This window comes from Papio anubis, chromosome 9 (genome assembly GCF_008728515.1).
Source record: "Papio anubis isolate 15944 chromosome 9, Panubis1.0, whole genome shotgun sequence".
NCBI classification, from domain to species: domain Eukaryota; kingdom Metazoa; phylum Chordata; class Mammalia; order Primates; family Cercopithecidae; genus Papio; species Papio anubis.
The window spans coordinates 47,142,576-47,160,858 of NC_044984.1; the positions used below are offsets into that span (position 1 = coordinate 47,142,576).

Below are 18,283 nucleotides of genomic sequence, written 5' to 3' on the forward strand. Positions count from 1 at the left end.
CTGATATTACCCAGGCTGGTCTCGAACTTCTGTGCTCAAGTGATGCTCCTGCCTCAGTCTCCTACGGTGTTGAGATTGCAGGCGTGAGCCACCACGCCTGACCTCTATTGATTTTTGAGTATATCTCTATGTATTATTTTTTAGTGGCTACTCTAGAGATACAATGTATGTAATCTACTTTTTCACAGTCTACTTAGAGGTAATATGTTATCACTTACATTTACCTTCCCCCATTTATGTGATAGTCGTCATAGATATTGCATCTACATAAATTAAAACCCCACCAACAGTTATCATTTTTATTTTCAATAGTCATATATTTTAAAGAACATAAAAGAAACAAAAATAAATTTTATATTTACCCAGATATTTACCGTTTCTGTTGTTCTTCCTTCATTCCTGAAATTATGTTTTCCTCTGACATCGTTTCCTTTTAGAGCAAGCCTGCAGATGGCAAATTCTCTTAGTTTTCCTTCATCTGAGAATGTCTTTTTGTTTCATTGTTGGTTTTGTTTTCTTTTTGCCTTGGCTTCTGAAGGAGGCTTTTGCTGGCTGTAGAATTCGGTGTTTACAGTCCTTCCCTGCCTCCACCGCCCTCGGCACTTTAAATGTGATGTGCCACCGTCGTCTGTCTTTCATGGTTTCTAATGAGAAATCTATGATAATTTGAACTGTTATTCTCCTATATGTAATGTATTATTTTTCTGTAGCTTAAAAAAAAACTTTTTAAAGATCTTATTTTCTCTTTATTCTTCAGATTGGATAATTTCTATTGATCTATCTTCAAGTTATTGACTCTCCTTTGTCTACTTCTTTTTTTTATGGGCCCATCAATGACTTTTAAAATGACAAATACTAAAATTGCCCCCAAGGGATGTGTGTGACTTTGCACATAGAAGATGAAGTGGGAAGTCATGAGCTCCTGGAAGCAGGAGGGCTAGTGGCTGGTGACCCCACCATCAGGCAGGGCCTGAGGCTGTGAGCAAGGCAACCTCTACATCCTCAGAGTGCTGGCTGGGGTCTTGGCAATGCAGAACATACAAAAATGCGAGACGTGCTTCCTGCTCCCTCAGAAGAACTGTCTTGGAGTGAGGCTGACCAGAAAACCATTCCTACTATGAGACATGCACCCCAGTGGAGCTGTGCTGTTCATGACTGTGCCTTGGCTGACTCCTGTCACCACCTGATGCTATGTCTTGCACTCTATGCTATAGTCATGGTCAATTTCAACTCCAGGCAAATTGTCAAGCTTCTGCTCTCTCCAGCGTCTGGGTTTTTGCACATGCTGTTGTTGCCTCTGCTTGGGACACTTCTTCCTTCTTAGTATGGCTAATTCATCATCCTTCACATCTCTGCTGGGACATTATATCCTTCAGGAAGTGTTTAATGATGCCCCAAGTCTGGGCTGGGCCTCTTGTTTGGGTAGTACAGCATGAGTTCTACTCATAATATAGTACTTAACATATTGAGTCAAGTGCTTGTGCACTTGTCCATCTATCAGACAGGACTGTAAGCTCTTCGAGGGTTGGGATTGAATCTTGTCCATTACCATTTTCCCAGCATCATACCTGGTACGTGGTAGACACTTCTCAAATGTTTATTGGATGAACAGACAAAAGATGAGAGGTGGGCAGTGGGCTGTGTGGAGGGGATGGCTGGGGGTGGAAGTCTATGGACAGATCACATAGGGCTTGTATGCCATGTTAAGGAGCTTGGGCTATTTCTGGGAGGCAGTGGATACGAGGGATATGAGCTGGAGGGAACCACAGTCAGTTTTTTATGTGAGAAAGGCCTTTCGAGCAGCATTGTGATGAATGAGTTGGATGGAGACACGAGTGGGAACAAAAAGACCAGGAAGGACCTATAATGAACTGGGGGAACTGAGGGTGGGTGAGACCTGGGAAACTACAGATGGAAGGGTTCACTTTGGTCATGGGAGGGTGCCTCTGGGCACAAGGCTATTCCCGGTGGTGGGGGGAAGTGGGCAGTGGGCTGGCTGGCACTTGTTTTTGGAGCCTTTGCTACCTCTCCTATGCCCTGCAGAACTGTGAGTCCCTCCAGGGAAGGGCCTGGGCCCTCTTTCCTCAGTGTCTTCCCTGTGCCCAGGACACCAGTCTTTGCCCCACCTCAGCTTGGCGGGCTGTGATCTGGTGGGGTCTAGGAGGCAACTCCCCCAACCCCAGTGTGATCCGGAAGGAGAGGCCAGAGTCCCTACGAGATGAGCTTGGCAAGTTTATTGAAAACCCAGGAACACAAAGAGCAGCGCACACAGGCAGCCCACCCCACCCAGCCCCCAGGCCTCCTTGGAGCTTGCAGACACAACCCTGCAGTGGACAGGGCTGGGCCTCACACCATGTGCAGGGGCAGGAGTACGGGGAGCATTGCAGAGCCCGCCTGTCCACCTGCACCCCACCTCGTGGACTTGCATGCTGGAGTTACACCAACAACACAGGAAGAGAAACAGCAGGACAGAAGCCACTGGGAGAAGAGCCATCTTGGGGCTTAGGGAGCCTGGGGCCACCAAAGACTGGGATCCCCTGGATCAGGGAGAGAAGGAAAGAACCTTTTCCTACCAGGGAAAGGAAGAGGAAGGAAGTGAAGGATGTGGACTTAAGGATGCCTGCGGTGTGAACAGTCAACTCCAAATTAACCCGAAGCCACGGGTGGTGAGGGCACTGGGTGGATTGTTGTTATGGCACTGAATGTGCCTTTCTCCAGGCTGTCGCTGACAGGGAGAGAAGTGATCCAAAGGAAAGAAACTGGGAAGCAGGGAGAAGCCAGCTTGGCTGGAACTGCTAATGGAGCATCTACATGGCAGAAAAATCCTCCAAGAGGACATGGGGCCAGGCAGAACAGCTGGGGGAGAGCTAAGGGGTGGCTTCCTGGCAGGAAAGAGAGCTGGAGACCCTCAAGCCCAGAGCCCATGAACCCTGGGGCAGAAGCGGGAGCCGTGGAGCTGCTGCTTCTCTGGGCAGCAGCTGTCTGGGGCTGGGCTCTCAGTACTTGGTCCGGCGGGAGGTGGAGGTGGATACGAAGTGGACGCTGGAGCTGCGGCCGCCACTGCAGCTGCTGAAGCCCCCCTGGGTGGGCAGGGGGCAGGGGACGCTGGGGATGCAGGCCTCGCTGATGAGCACGGAGCCACTCCTGGTACCAGTGCTCAGCAGGTCCCCAGTGGCCGGGGCGACCTGGGCTCCACCCAGGTTCGGGCCGCAGGAAGCCAGGACACCACTGGTGGCACAGACGCTGCTGCTGCCTGAGAAGGTGACCCCGCTGCGGGAGAGGGTGGAGCTGGCAACCAAAGGCTCAGGCCCGCACAGCAGGCCTCCCCGGGAGCTGCTGACGGCTGTGGAGAAAGAAAGCATCAGGCAAGCTGCCAACACCAGGGCCCTCCACCTCCATGCTACCCCTGGGCTGCACCTCCAGGTCTGGTGGGGAGGGAGTTGGGGCACGGTTGTGGCATCTGGAGAAGTGGTCCCTATTGTCTACACAGTCCGTATACACTTTTTCCCTCTCTTGTCTGGATGGCTCAAAGACTGTGACTACATTAAAATCAAACATCCAGATTAAAATGATGAATTCGTCCAATTCCCCAGATGTTTGCATACATCCATAAGTTGACTCATTTATATATGGCTAACGTCAAATTGGGTTGTGAGATGTAGGTAGTGAGCTGGATTATCCAGACAGCTGGAGCAATAGCTTCCATAAAGCCATGGGCCTTTTATCTTCCGGTTGTATTATGCCGCTTGGTGGTCTCCACATTTCCCCTAGCCCAGCACACAGGAAACTCCTCCAACACTAGTCCCTTGTCACTTCTCTCCTGACCGACTGGTGTCTGTGCTCTGTAGCCCTCTGCTCTCCTCTGGACACACCTCCATACCTCAGGACTCAAATCCAACGAAACCTTGCTAGACCAGCCCCATCCAGGGAGGGGCACACTCTTTCCTGTCCTTTCTTCTTTCCCATAATCCTTCCTGCCATCCACGAAGTTCACTCAGGCTTGACCTCCTGCAGAAAGCCATTGCCTGCAGCTTCCCCTGCTCACTCCCCGCCTCCGTGGGAGTGGGAAGGGACACTCTCTTCCAAGTACATGTAGCTCTGACTGTCTGACCCACCCAGTTTAGCACTTGGTTCCACTACACGTCAGTGTTCATTTGTGTTTTTGGAGTCAGAAATCTGGGTTTGAAATCTGGTTCACCTTATGAGTTCTGGCAAATCATGTACTTTCTCTGAGTGGGCAAAACAGGGATGCCAATATCTGCTCTTCTCCCCAGGGATCCTTCCAGGGTTAGGTTGACCACCATCAACCTAGGTGATGAGCTAGGACTCATCTTCTCAAGAAGATTCTATTTCTAGAGAGCAGGGGCTGGGTCTTGCCTTGCCAGTGTCCCCAGCCTGCCATGCCCAAAGCATGCAGGGCATCGATGGTGGGGAGATTTCCATTTGGCCTTGTTGCATTCCTTGCCATCAGGGGATGAGAGTCTCCCTTGGCAGAGGCCTTCCCATTCCTTCTAAGTCCCCTAGATATTTCCCTTGAAGGACAAGGCCACTCAAAGCAAAAATGCTGGCTGTCCTCCACTTTGGAGGCCTTGCAAACCTTTGTGAATGTTTCGCTCTGGAGAAGGCAGACTCTGGGGAGATCTCAGACCTCACCTAAGAAGGTGCTCCCTGTCCAGGGCTGGATGGTCCCAGCTCCCCTGACTGTTGTGGTTAGACCGGCCATCTAGGATGCCTCCTGATCCCAGTGTGGGCCTGAGTTTAAAAGAAGTTTGAAGAGGAGAGAAATGTGTGAAGAGGAAAAAACAAGTTTCTTACATATGTTTACCGGTCCAACACCTTCACAGAGCCTGGAAAGGGAAAGAAACAAATCATTTCACATGCACTATTGTTTACTGAAAACCTCTTTGCCATAAAAAGGGCTTTCTTGTCTGAGCAGATCTGTGGAGCAGTGGGTCTCACCCCTGGTTATACACACATCTGGGGAGTGCTGAAAAACTACATGTTCTTAGACCCTATCCCAAAACCATTAAATTAAAATATTTAAGGAAATTTATCATTAGTAGTAATTTTAGCAAAATTTCTAATGATTTTAGTGAAGCTTGTCTAGACTTGCATTTGAGAGTCACAGATCTAGAGCCTTCTTCTAACTCCCTGACAAGGGCAATGCAACTAATGTTTGCAGAGAAGGTATTGTCATCTTTAAAGACTAAGTATGTCTGCAGTTCTTCACTGTCCCCTTCTCTTCCTTAATCTTTCTAGATGCCTCAGTCTGACTTCACTCTCCTGCTGGACTGAGAGCACTCACCGGCTCTCCTCGCCCTCCAGCAGGCGCCTGTAGGTGGCGATCTCGATGTCCAGGCCCAGCTTGGCATTCATCAGCTCCTGGTACTCGCGCAGCTGCCGCGCCATGTCCTGCTTGGCCTGCTGCAGGGCACACTCCAGGTCTGCCAGCTTGCATTTGGCGTCATTGAGGGTCGCCTCGCCCTGCCGCTCGGCCTCGGCCACTGCAGCCTCCAACTTGGCACGCTGCAGGAAAGGCAGTTTGCAGGTAGGCTTCGGCAGTGCCAGGGCATCCCCAGGTTGGGTTAGAAACACTGCCCCTCTTAGTAGGAACATAGCCTGGGGCCAAGGCAGGGAGGGACCCCGTGGTGGCTGCTTTCCAGGGCACTGGAGATCCTGTAGTTTGATGTCACTATGGGGTAGGGCATTGCTCTTTTGTTTCCATCCCCACTGACTTTGTCCCTCCTGATTTCAGCTGCTCCAGAGTCATGGCATCTAGAGGGTAATCTTATTCTTTCTGTACCACCTTCCCTGCTGGGTCTGCCCTAGGCCTTTACTTCTGTGTGGGAAGCTCTCCTTCCCTTCCATATTTTTATCCTCCAGAAAGCCTTCCTGAACTGGTCCCTCCATTCCTTGGTTTCTGGATCTTGATGGTCTCCCTTACCTCATTAGACTTGGGGGTTCCCAAAACCTGAGGCCCTGGTTCTCCCTCATCTGAGGCTTTCCCTCCTTTCCTTTGCCCACCTGAGCCTTGGTGTGCTCAATCTCTGCCTTCAGCCTCTGGATCAGGCGGGTCAGTTCGTTGATCTCGTTCCGTGTGTTGCGCAGGTTGTCACAGTGTTGGCCGGCTGTCACCTGCATCTCTTCATACTGGGGAGAGGGGAAGGTATTTTGAGGGTTCAAAGGTCAGGTCAAGATCACAGCCCCCACTGAGTTGGGGGCCTCAAACCTCCCTGGGCCCGCTCTATTATATATGAGTCTTATCCCCAGAGCTGCCTCCATCCCTTCCCCAGCCTCCACTGCCCACCTTGGTCTGGTACCAGGCCTCAGCATCAGCCCGGCTGCGCCTGGCCACCTCCTCATACTGGGCCTTGACCTCAGCGATGATCCCGTCAAGGTCCAGGTCACGGCTGTTGTCCATCTTCACAATGACCGATGTCTCTGAGATGTGTGACTGCAGCAACTGGATTTCCTGTGTTGGAGGATTGGGGAGATAGATGTGCTTAGAGTCTCATTTAGTAGCTGGGACTCTGCCACAGGGTGCCCAGGAAGTGGTGTCATGGGCAGAGAGCATCACTTATTGGTTCGTAAAAAGGCAAGACCATCTAAATTGATGATAAAAAAAAAGACATGCCTGAGAACCATCTCAGGCTGACTTTAGAACTCTTGTGATCTACTCAGAGACATCCCTTTAACACACTACTTTGCTCAGTGAGTATTAAAGCCATGGGGACCTGAAAACATGGTGGAAGAAAGTGGGAGCTTTTCTAGGGCTTAGATTTTCTTAGATTATCTGCAAAGTGCCCGGGCTGGTCACAGACCATTGAGACCTGACAATATTTTAGCACATGGTGGTCTAGGAATTCCTATATCCCAAGCCCTTAATAGAAGAGCCAAGGGGCATGGGACTGGCCTGCAAATAGAATTCCAGAGGAGGCTTTCCTCAGCCTCTTCACTTAGAGCTAGCAATTCAGCTCTGGCTGGGCCTATACCAGACTGGACAGATTGCTTATGAAGCAAAAGACAGCTGGTTTGGCTAATTAGGTCAAACACATTTTTTCTCACTTCTCCTGGCAAATCAATTTTTCAGTCTTCTGGTCAGTACACAGGAAGTGACATTTCTAGATCTCAGTCTTTAAATTGGCAAATAAGGAGTTGGATCACAGATCCAAGGAGTTTGACCTGCATCCGACTGCTGAAAAGCCTGCTCACCTTCCCTTCCCCATTTGAGGATATATTGGCATATACAGCATACAGATTTGAGTGAGAGGAAAGCTATATTATAGTAAATGTTTGAAAATATGCTAGCCCAGACTAAGCTCTCAGGGAGTCCGGGCCAAGCATTGATCTCCTTGGGTGCCCTAGAGAAGATGAGCCCTCACCTCCATGTAAAGGGTTTTTAGAAAGTCAATTTCCTGAGTTAGGGTATCCACGTTGGCCTCGAGATCAGACTTATTCATGAAAGCTGCATCCACATCCTGTATAAAAGAGAGAAGGATAAATACTCATCGCCTGGCCACTGTTTCACCTTCCCACCCGGGTCTGGAGATGGGGGCAAAGAGGCAGCCACTTCCCACAGATGGTAAGGTCGCTGCATAGAAGTGAAGCTCAGTGACTTTTACTCTTTTCCCTATTATAATGCCAACATTTCCCCAAGGGCTGCTGGACATTTTCTGATGTTCAGTTAGAGGCAAAGAAAATCTAGACAATCCAAGATACTTAGGTCATCTTTTCATACCTCTGCTCGCATGCGACCCAATCCTAAAGAATCTGAGGCTGAACCTGAACTTTGTAGGAAATCTCTTGTTATCTCTGAGGTTCCACTGTCTTGGTGGTGTGAGTAGTCCCAGACTCCACAGGGCTGCCTTGGCAGTTTCCTGGGGAGTCTTGAGAACATTTGCTAGTCCAGAGGAGACTGTGGGCAGGGCTGTGGTTATCCCTTACCTTCTTCAGAGCCACAAACTCATTCTCAGCATTGGCCCGACATACCACTTCCTCTTCATACCTGATGACAAAAGTTAAGAGGGCGAGTTCTTGCTCTGAACTGAGAGGCAGTTACTCCCAACTCCCCAGTGAACCTCTCAAGACCTCTCAGTTCATGCAGGAGCATGGTTCCCTACTGCTATCTGAATGCTATAACATCATCTCCTCTGTCTCATCTTCATGACCTTTCATAAGCCAGTGCCTCTCAGTTTCTCCAAAGCCATTCCACTTTCTTAACGTGGGTTTGGGATCTGAAAACTTGGTCTATTGCTTTATTTCTCTGATAGAAATGATGTAGGATCATTGCACTTGACTATAGAGCAAGTAGGGCCCAACTGAAAAAGATGCTAAACATGGGCACCGTTTTCCTCAGCAGGGCCTCCTCCTCTCTGTTCACATATCAGTACCCCCTACCCCTGTCCCCAGGCTTGATGTGGTAACCAGCATTCAACCCTGATCCTTCCAGCTGCTCTCATCTGAGCTTGGCAGCTGATTCTGGGGCCAGCCCAGGCCTGTCATTGGTCTGTGCAGCTCAGATGTCACTCACTTCTTCTTGAAGCCCTCAAGGACATCCTGCAGGTGGTTCCTCTCAGCCTGGAGCCGGGCCTGGTCGCTGACCAGCGCCTCCAACTGCCTCCGCAGGTTGGTGATGTAGCTCTCAAAGAGTGGCTCCAGGTTGCTCCTGACACATTTCTGCTCTTGGAGGAAGCTCCACTTGGTCTCCAGGAGCTTATTCTGCTGCTCTAGGAACCGCACCTAAATCCACAGGGCACAGAAGTGGCATTTGAAGTGCTTGGTAGGGTTCATGCCTTGACCAAGCTCTTGAGATGGCCAGCGATGACTTGACCACGTGTCGACAGGGTTGTCTCCTCTGCTGACTTTCATTCCTCCACTAACTCAGCAGAAGCTGGAAGGGCAGGTTGTGACTCCCTCCTTGTGCTCAGTTAGGCCTAGTTACCAATATGGGGTTTTGAACCATAGCACTTCAGTACCATTCCCCTATCTAGCCTCTAAGAAAGGGATACACCTGTACATCAGGAAGTTGGAAGAGTTGGTTCTATTTAAGCTGGAGTTTTCCTATATCTGAAAACTGATGCCAGGCATCCCTGGCAGAGAATGAGGAGCAGAGTAAACTACATTTGGGGTGGGATATGGTACTAGAAGGTGGGAATTCTCAGATTGTAAGTCCTATCCAACATCTCAGATACTCCATTGGCTGAGATGTGTAAAGCTGGAAGATAACTTATAGATCCTTTACCCCAGCCTCTCATTTTAGAGAGGAAGAACCCAAAACTCACAGAGGTTCTCCTCCATTCTCAGACATAACCATTCCATCTCCATATAGACATGGTGTGTGGGCTGTCAGTTCTTCTGGGTTATCCTCATCACTGTTCCCACTTATCTCCCTGGAGACCAGTGACTACCAGTGGTCATTCCCTACAATTTCCCTGAATCTAGGCAACATGGCCAAATTTTGATACCCCATGAGGGGGTATGAATTCTTCTTCTTTTTTTTAAATTACTCAACTCCATTCTCTACTTTTCTAAGCCTGAACAGATGAGGCCACTCAGCCTCAGAAACTATGAAAACTTCATAAGGAACAAAAGAATCTCAAAGAATAAAACCTCTTAAACATATACCAGCCAACACCTGGCTAAAATCCCAGTGTTTCCAGTCTGTTTCAGAGACATTTCTAAGTGACCAGATGGAACATCTTAGTTTGTCGAGATGCCCTTGAGTTTGGCTGGATGCTCCTCTGTCCTCCAGAAGATGTCACCACTGTCTGAGTCTATCCCACCATGCAGCACGTCCTCTGGCTTGGCCTTGCTCTGCAGCAGAGCAACCCAGAAAGCGCACCACAATGCCTGAGGTAGGCACTTGAAAGATCTGAGGTCAAGGTCAAGTCCCCAGAACTGGGCCAGTAGTTCTTTTTAAAGGAAAGGGCACTCTAGTGCATTTTGGCTGTCATATTCCTAGACCCAGAGATTCAGCTATCATAGGTACCTTGTCAATGAAGGAGGCAAACTTGTTGTTAAGGGTCTTGATTTGCTCCTTCTCATCCTTCTTCACCCTCTGGGCATTGGGGTCAATCTCCAGGTTGAGGGGGGTCAGCAGGCTCTTGTTCACAGTCACAGCTGTGATAGATGGGGCTGCTGGGACTCCAACTCCTCCAACTCTGTAGCCAAAGCCAGGGCCACCAAAGCCATAGCCAATGCCACTGCCAGCTCCAAAGCCCAGACCAACACAGCTGCCAGCCCCAGGCCCCAGACCAACACCTCTCCCATCACCAAAACCCATCCCACAGCCAGCACCAAAGCCGACTCCACAGCGGACAGGCCGAGGGCCAACAGCTGCTCTCCGGGGTGAGTACGATCCAAAGGTGATGACGCTCCGACTACCAAAGCTGCCAAGGCCCCGGAAGCCGGGCCCACTCCAGCAGGAGACAGAGTTGGCCCGGAAGCGGTTCAGGTTCTGCGGTGTCATTGCTGAGCAAGAGCTGAAGTTGCCCACCCGGTGACCAGAGCTGACTCGGTAGGAGCGGCAAGACATGGTGGCTTCCTGGTTGGGAGCGAAAGAGCGAGTGTAGAATGGGCAAGCTGGAGCTGGGAGTCCCTCTGAGGCCAGTGGATCCCTTGCACCGCTTTTATGCGTATGGTGATCTGAGGCTTGGCCCCATAAAAACGAAAAAATCCATTTGCAGGCATTTATGAGCTTGGGTAGTTAGCAGAAACTCTTCATGCCTATAACCTCCTTGACAATGAGTTAACTCAGACACACCTAGTCTCATCGGGATGAGGACTGTAACAGCAAACCAATAAACATTAAAAACACATAAACACATAAACATTAAAGTCCTATTTTCCCCTATAAGTCCACCACAATTGCCATTATGGGGACATTAATTTGCTTTGGTCATAAATGCAATAAGTTTTTTCACTGTAAGTGTGGCTAACCACCAGAAAGTTAGGATGGCAACAGCTCCAGCAAGAGGCTCACAAAGGATGCATCCATGAAGATATAACCCCCTAAAGAGGTGGGGGTGCGTGCACATCTCCAAGTAAGAAGTGATATGGAGAAAATACAGTTTGTTGCATTTCTGTAAATCAATTAAATCATCAAAAAACCTTCTGCCATGTTTTATCTGATATGGCTGTTTATACAAGAGTTGAATCTACAGTAAAGTTCATTTGGGCTAGTGTAGACACATCTGTGATTTGAGACACTCAGAGATATTCATTCATTCAACAGTTTTAGAGTGCCTACTATGTACCCAGCAGTGTGCTTGGTGCTGAGGGTACAGAGATTACAAAGACAGTCTCTATCTTCATGGTAGTGGGGGAAGATTTATCTAAAAAATACATTTTTTTTAGAGACAGGGTCTATGTTGCCCAGGCTGGTCTTGAACTCCTGGGCTCAAGTGATCTTCCCGTCTCCGCCTGCCAGGTAGCTGGGACTACAGGCATGCACCACCATGCCCAGTAGAACGTTTATCTTGAGGACTTTCAGCAGCCAATACTTTGTGGCATGATTTGAGGCCAGAGCGTTGGAAATTTTCTGTATAGAAAGTTAACTACATGATTTTTAGCCCCAAAATACACCATAGGGGTGATTTATAGGCCTGTCCATTCAGGTTCCTTGAATTATTGATGAATCTTTGGTTAGGGTAGAGAGACACAAAGCAATATACATCTGGATAGAAAAGGAAAAGTTCTCAGCAACTGAATATTATCATTGTTATCAACATTGCAGCTCTTTTAGGACCCTGAGCCAGGCTGGTGTTTACCTCTTCTATTCTACTGTGTCCTCTGCCCAGGGGAAGTCATGTTTGACTGGATGCTTGAGATTCTTTGGGATGCTTGGAATTCTACTTGGAAGGGGATGTATGCATGCTTTTGACCAGAAGCATCCAGCTCATTTGTGCAGTATTTTTTTTTTCCCCAGCTATCAGGAAATGAATGTATGTTTAAGGGGGAAATGAAGCAGAAAAACAATAAGAAGTGCATACTTCTCGTCAAAATCACCAGTGGCTTCCATGTTAAATTCAGTGGTCTGTCCCCAGCCCTCACTTTCTTCACATAGCTGACCATGCTCTTTCTCTTGAAACACATTCTTCTTTCGATTTTCAGACACTACACTCTCTCAATTTCTTGCCACTCTTTCCAGCCTTCTTAGCCAGTTCCTCCTCATATCCCCAACCTCTAGACACCGAAGAGTCCCTGGCTCAATCTTTGGGTATCTATTCTCTTCTTTAGACTCATTGCCTTGGTGACATTATACAGACTCACAACTTTAAATACCATCTATCCATTCATGACTGCCAAGGCACATCTCCATCCCAGACCCTCTTACCCCTAAATGCCACGCATATGTTTTAACTGGCCTCTATTTGGATATCAGATAAGCCTCTCAAACTTTATACAGTCGTCCCTTGATATCTCCAGGGAGTTGGTTCCAGGACCCCCCGGGGATACCAAAATCCATGGATGCTCATTGAGCCTCTGATATAAAATTCTGTGGTATTTGCATGTAACCCACACACATCCTCCTGTATACTTGAAATCATCACTGGATTATAATATCTAATACAATGTAAATGCTATGTAAATAGTTGTTATACTGTATTGACAAGAAAAAAGTCTGTATTTGTTCAGCACAGATGCAATTTTGTTTGAATAGTTTCAATCTGCAGTTGGTTGAATCCACAAAGCTGGGAGCTACAGATACAGGGCTGACTTTGTAATCAAAACTGTTCTCCTAATTGTTCCTACTAAGTATGTTCCACTTGTCAACATCACTATCTCTGCAATAGTTCATGCCAGAAATCTTTAAGTCATCCTTTTGTCCTCTGTTTTTCATTTCCCTTTTCCCACATTCAATTTATTGGCAAATTCTCCCTTCAAACTATATCCAGACTCCTACTCCTTCTCACCATCCTGCCGTTCCCATGCTGGCCCAGGCCCATCTTTTCCCACAGCATCTTCTGAACTATGCTCCCAGCTGGTCTCCCAGCTTCCTCCCTTGCCCCTTCAGACTTTTCTTAGCAGCACAGAGCAATCCTTTAAAAATGTGTCAGATCATGCCATTTCCATGCCCAAACTCCTCCCATGGTTTCCCACCCACTCAGAGTCAATGCCCTGTAAGACGCTAGGCAGTGTGCCTCCCTCTTCCCTGACTTCATCTCCTCCACCTGTCCTGCTGCCCACTGTGTTCCAGCCACTCGGGCATCCTGGCTGTCCATCAAACAGGCAGAACGACTCCTGCCTCGGATGCTTACCCTCTTGCTGTTTTCTGTGCTGGGAACTTTTTTCCTCAAATAGCTGCATGGTTGGGTCCCTTGACTCTTCCAGGGCTTTGTTCATATGTCATCCTCTCAGCTTCTATTGGAAACTCCCTGTCCTCCCTGTACGCCTGCCCCTCTTCCTTGTCTCCTTAGCATTTACAGCCATCTGAGGTCCTCTGCCTGGGTGGATTTGCCTGTTGTCGTTGACTTGCCCTGGCTGAAGCAAAGCTTTTGGAGGCAGACACCACTGTGCATTTTGCTCTGTTGGGGTCCCCAGGGCTCAGAGTGGGGCACATGGTGGGCATTCTGTATAGTTTCATTGAGTGAATGGAAGAGGCTGCAAAGATTAAAAGCAGGAGGAGAAAGGAACAGGGAGTGTGAAGAACAGGAATTTGGACATTTGGTTTTGCAGATATTTCAGGAAAAAGAGACTCCAGGTTCCCAAATGGACAGGAATGGCCCAGGAGGGGATGGTGGTGCAGAAACTCAAGAGCTCACAGAACCAATCCGGTTTGTCCCCCAGCTCCAGCCTCTTGGGGTTTGAGCCAGGCTACTTGAATGAAAGGGCATCCCACTCTTCTGAGGCCAGGCAAGGGGTTCCAGGACATTGGGGCAGGGGGACCAGAGGCTGCCTGGTGGAGGTGGAAGGGGAAGGGAGTGGGAGGGATGGCCTGCCTAGAGAACCCTGTTGGGGACCCAGAAGATGATACCGATTTTAGAGTCAAATGGACCTGGGTGAAACTCAGATTTGTCACCAAGTAGCAGTATGATCTTGAATAGTGCTATACCAAGGGCAGGGTGGTGGCCAGGTTCTGCTGCAGGTGCAGGCACTAGAGGAACTTATCTGCAGAGAACTTTAAAACCAAATACAACCAGCTTATTAACATTTTTTGGCACGCATTGGCCATTCTAAATAATGTTAGTAGTCCATTCTACTCCTATGGTATACCAAAGACCTTGGGGAAATTGTTTAACCTCTAAACCTCAGTTTCTTCACAAATATGGAATATTTCCTATTTCATAGTATGATGAGGATTGAATAGGAAGTGCCTGGGATGTGCACTGTGCAGTGCCTGGCAGCTGCTACTGTACTCCATTCCTTTTCCTTGCTCTTTCCTCCCTCCCTTCCTCCCTTTTCTTCTCTGTTTTGCACAATCCTCCCTTCACTTCTACACTGTCATCCCTGTTCCCATCCACACCCGCCTCCTTCCCGTTCCAGTGGCAGACACATTCATACCCCATTAGCCATTCCAGTCCCATGTCCCAGCTTCCCTCAACCCTGATCAGGCTGGGTGGGGTGGGGTTAACTATAATTGGGACCAGTCAAGCATAGCCCTTGCTCTGTGATGAGCTGTAGCCATCAGCAGTTTGCAGTTTGGAAGCATTATTTCGCCAGACGATGCATAACACAACCCTCAGTCATTTTTTAGGGGGTGGCAGGTGGGGAGAGGGGGTGGAGTTGCCCTGGCAACTCTGGGCGGGAGGTTTTGCTGCTGCAACAGTTTCTTCTTGCTGTTGTCAGTCAGCCTGAGTGTAACTCCAGAGACCTGCGGGCTGAGCCCAGGCTCCGTGGCTGCATTACTATGCCTGGTTGCTGGGTCATCAGGATGCTATCTGTGGAGCAGGGAGGAGGCAGAAGCGCTGAGTAGAGGAAAGGGAGGGGAAGCGCTGCGTGAGGGAGGGGGGCATCCTGGTTGGCCATGCAGGTTCTGGCAACCCTGTTTGCACTGTGGCTGGGTGTGTATGTGGGAAAGGGGATGACAGGGGAAGAAGCCCAGATGCTGAGAAGTCTTCAGAGGGCTTCTGTTTTGCCTGAGGACGAGTTCGTGCTGGAGAGAGGCACTGGCTGGGGAGGTTTTCATGCTGAGACCTGCTCCTGCTGGGAAAGGAAGCTTCGGAGTCCCCCAGCAGGGGTGGGTTGGGGGACAGGGGGGTGTGTGTGAGAGGCTAGGTCTACCCTTGCCTGTACCTCCTCCTCTCTCCCCTCTCAGACGAATGAACACACCTCCCCAGGGGAGATAAAGCACCCCCTTCTTGTTTTCTACCCACCCCTAATACTTCTTCCAGGAAGGATGATTTCTTCAGGTTTAATGCAACGTCTCACATTGCCCACAAGGCTGTCACCTGTCCAGAGTGAAAACGTGGCTCCTGGTAGACATCTAGTTCAGTTTGCTTCAACACGCTAATGTGTGCCTGGCATTGCACTTAGGTGCTAGGATGGCTAGGACAGCCTCTTCCAGGTTCAGTGACCCCAAGCGCCCCCTCCTCTGCTCATGGTGTCATTTCTAGAGCCATTTTCCCAATTCAAGCCCCTGCCAGGATTCTTTCTAGGTACTTGGTGACCCTGGCTGGAGCGTGGCAGTCGTGGGTGGACCTGGGACCACAGATGTGACTGGTGTGAGGAAGGGCCATTAAGGGAAGAGTCACCCAAGGGAGGGGCCAGGGGAGCAAGGAGGGGCCGTGTGGGAGGGAGAGAAACTCTGGTGAGCACTTGAGAGCTTCGGGAGGAAGAAGGCCAGGAAATGGGAGACTTTCTGTGGAGACAGGCACAGAAACACAGAGCTCCACTCCAGGTGCCCCCAGCCTCATGAGGCCTCTCTGGGCTGTTCCCCATCCTGTCCTCACTGGCACACTCTGGAGGGGCTGGGATTAGGAGACTCCAGGCCAAGCCGAGTGCAGTGAAGCTCTGGCTTCATACAGACAGTTCTCTTTCTCACCAGCGCAGGAGGCCGGGGCCTGTTCCTTCTGTATCCCAGCACCCAGTGCAGGGCTGACCCCAGAAGACACTCAAGGAGGTGTTTGCTGTGTTGAATGGAATGCAGATGTCCCAGCCACCACCAGGAGGCACTTTTGTCCCGCCTGTTTTGAATGTTTCCTCTCCTGGGGAGGAAGGGGGAATGGGGACTCAGCTGCACGATGCTGGGGAGTCCCTGGTGGGCGTCCCGGAGGGGATGCTCTGGTGTCTGTGCTCACATCCAGGGCTGAGCGGGGGAGCACACTCCTGGGATGAGCAGTGCTTACAGGATGGCTCCAGGCAGCCTCCCTGCCCAGCAGACACTTATCAGGGGCTGGGCATTCTGGAACCAAAGTCTCAAGGGGATGGTCCCCAGGCCCTGAGCCTGCCTCACTGCAGTGGACGGAGTCTTCCTTCCCTCTCCTCCTTCATTCTTATCTCAGTCCTGACACAAAGGTGGGCTGTGTCCTGGGCCTCGGGCAGCCATCTGTGAGATGGGGTGGCCAGTCTCCTTGGAATCTGTTTGCTGACTATAGGGCAGAGTGTCCCTGTGGCTCTAGGGTGCTCTGAGTTAGTCCTCAGCAGGGAGTGGAGCTGGCTCCAGGGCCAGGTCCAGAGTGACGAGGCTTCAAGTGGGAACGAGGCTCTCAGATCCATCATTTCCTTCTCTCCTTCCCGGCATGTGGATGTGCGGCCCTGGAATCACATTCACAGGCCCCAGCCATGTGCTGCGTGCCCAGCTGGCAGCTGTGATGCCCCAGCCTGGAGTCTGCTGCCAGCATCCTGCCCAGACAGTCCTGTGGGCCTCCAGCGCTCAGGCTTGCTATCCCCTCCTCCTGGGAGCTTCCGGAGTCTCAGGACTAAGGCAGGATCCTCAGTTCTGTCCCCATGGCCTTGTGCTCTGCCACCATCACAACAGTCCTCACAGCTATAATTTTGTGTCTCCGGTATGTATTTCTTGGTAGGCTGTAAGCCCGTGGGGTGTGCGGCCAGGGCCCCATTTAAAAAAATAGCCTTATTGAGATATAATTCCTATACTGTATAATTCATTCATTTAAAATGTAGGAGTCAATGGCTTTTAGAATGTGCAACCATCAGTACAGCCAATTTTAGAACATTTTCATCACCTCAGAAGAAACCTTTATTTTTTATAAGAAAAAAAATGTTTTTTAAGAGACAAGGTCTTGCTCTGTCACCCAGGCTGGAGTGCAGTGGTGTGATTATAGCTCACTGTGGCCTTGAACTCCTGGGCTCAAGTGATCCTCCTGCTTCAGCCTCCCAAGTAGCTGGGACTGCAGGTGCAGCCACCACACTGGGCTAAAGAAACCTTTAGCTGTGGCTCCTATGACTCCCCTAAGCTCTGTCTTCTCCTTTCAGCCCTAAGCAGCCACAGCTCTGCTTTCTCTGTGGATTCCCATATTCTGGACATTCATAGGAATGGAATTGTAAAATAGATGGCCTTTTGTGACTGGCTTCTTGCCCTTTGCATAATGTTTCCAAGGTTCATCCATGCTGTAGCATGTATCAGCACAGGACTCCTTTATATGGCAGAGAAGATTCCATTGTGTAGGTGTGCCATATTTTGGATAGACACTGTGGCATGTCTACACAGTGTTGTTTCCACCTTTTAGTTATTAGGAATAATGTGATAAGTTTTCACGGGCATGTTTTTGCATGGACATAGGTTTCTGTCTTTCTTGGGTGTATGCCTATGAGTGATAGTGCTGACTCACCTGGTACCTCCGTGGGGACCATGCTCAGGAACTGCCAGGCTGTCTTCCACAGTGGCTGCCCCATCTTACATTCTCTACCATCAGCCCCACATACGGTGTCTACTGCGCTTATGGGGTAAACTGGCTGTGACCAGGGCTGTCTCATTCCCCACTGTGTCTCCAGGCCCGGGGTAGCCAGCCCTATAGCAGGTGCTTGAGAGATGCAGACTGAGCCAATGAGAATGTGAAGGAATGGGTTCTGTTGACTGTGCTTGCCCACAGATCTGACTCTAGACTTCCCTTCAGTCCCTGTCCATACAGTATTCCTTGTGATCCTGTGTCTGACCCTTGTCAGGCAGTCGTGAGCTGCTTCTTGGGGCTCCCATGCTGTTTGGCACTCATTACTTATGAATCCTCCTTCCCGGAGGCTGAGCGTCCTTCCAGGGTTAAGAGGGCGTCGTCTTAGTCATTTCTGCATCATCAGTCTCTAATGCAGGGCTTGGCGCAGCATGGGTGCTCTTTGGGGAGAGTGAGGAGTCACTCCAACTCTCAGGAGAGGGGAGCCATCAGGG

General features: G+C 49.8%; 1 protein-coding gene across 1 annotated transcript; it reads right to left on the reverse strand.

The window, feature by feature from the left end:
* Window positions 1–1,708: 1,708 nt before the first annotated feature.
* On the reverse strand, window positions 1,709–13,877 carry KRT84 (keratin 84). Its single transcript, XM_021922383.2, has 9 exons — window positions 9,989–13,877; window positions 8,531–8,739; window positions 7,945–8,005; window positions 7,383–7,478; window positions 6,308–6,472; window positions 6,025–6,150; window positions 5,306–5,526; window positions 4,816–4,847; window positions 1,709–3,343 (listed from the first exon to the last, which is right to left on the reverse strand). The coding sequence occupies exons 1-9, from the start codon at window positions 10,532–10,534 to the stop codon at window positions 2,997–2,999; spliced, it is 1,803 nt and encodes a 600-aa protein (XP_021778075.1). The 5' UTR covers window positions 10,535–13,877; the 3' UTR covers window positions 1,709–2,996.
* Between the last annotated feature and the right edge of the window lie 4,406 nt (window positions 13,878–18,283).

Excerpts from the sequence above, each read along its gene's own strand:
- KRT84 (XM_021922383.2), bottom strand. The coding sequence starts at position 10,534 with ATGTCTTGCCGCTCCTACCGAGTCAGCTCTGGTCACCGGGTGGGCAAC. Across the intron at positions 4,848-5,305 it reads CTGGAGGGCGAGGAGAGCCG|GCTCTGTGAAGGTGTTGGAC; the intron begins GTGAGTGCTCTC and ends TTCCCTTTCCAG. Across the intron at positions 3,344-4,815 it reads TGTTGGACCGGTAAACATAT|CCGTCAGCAGCTCCCGGGGA; the intron begins GTAAGAAACTTG and ends CTTTCTCCACAG.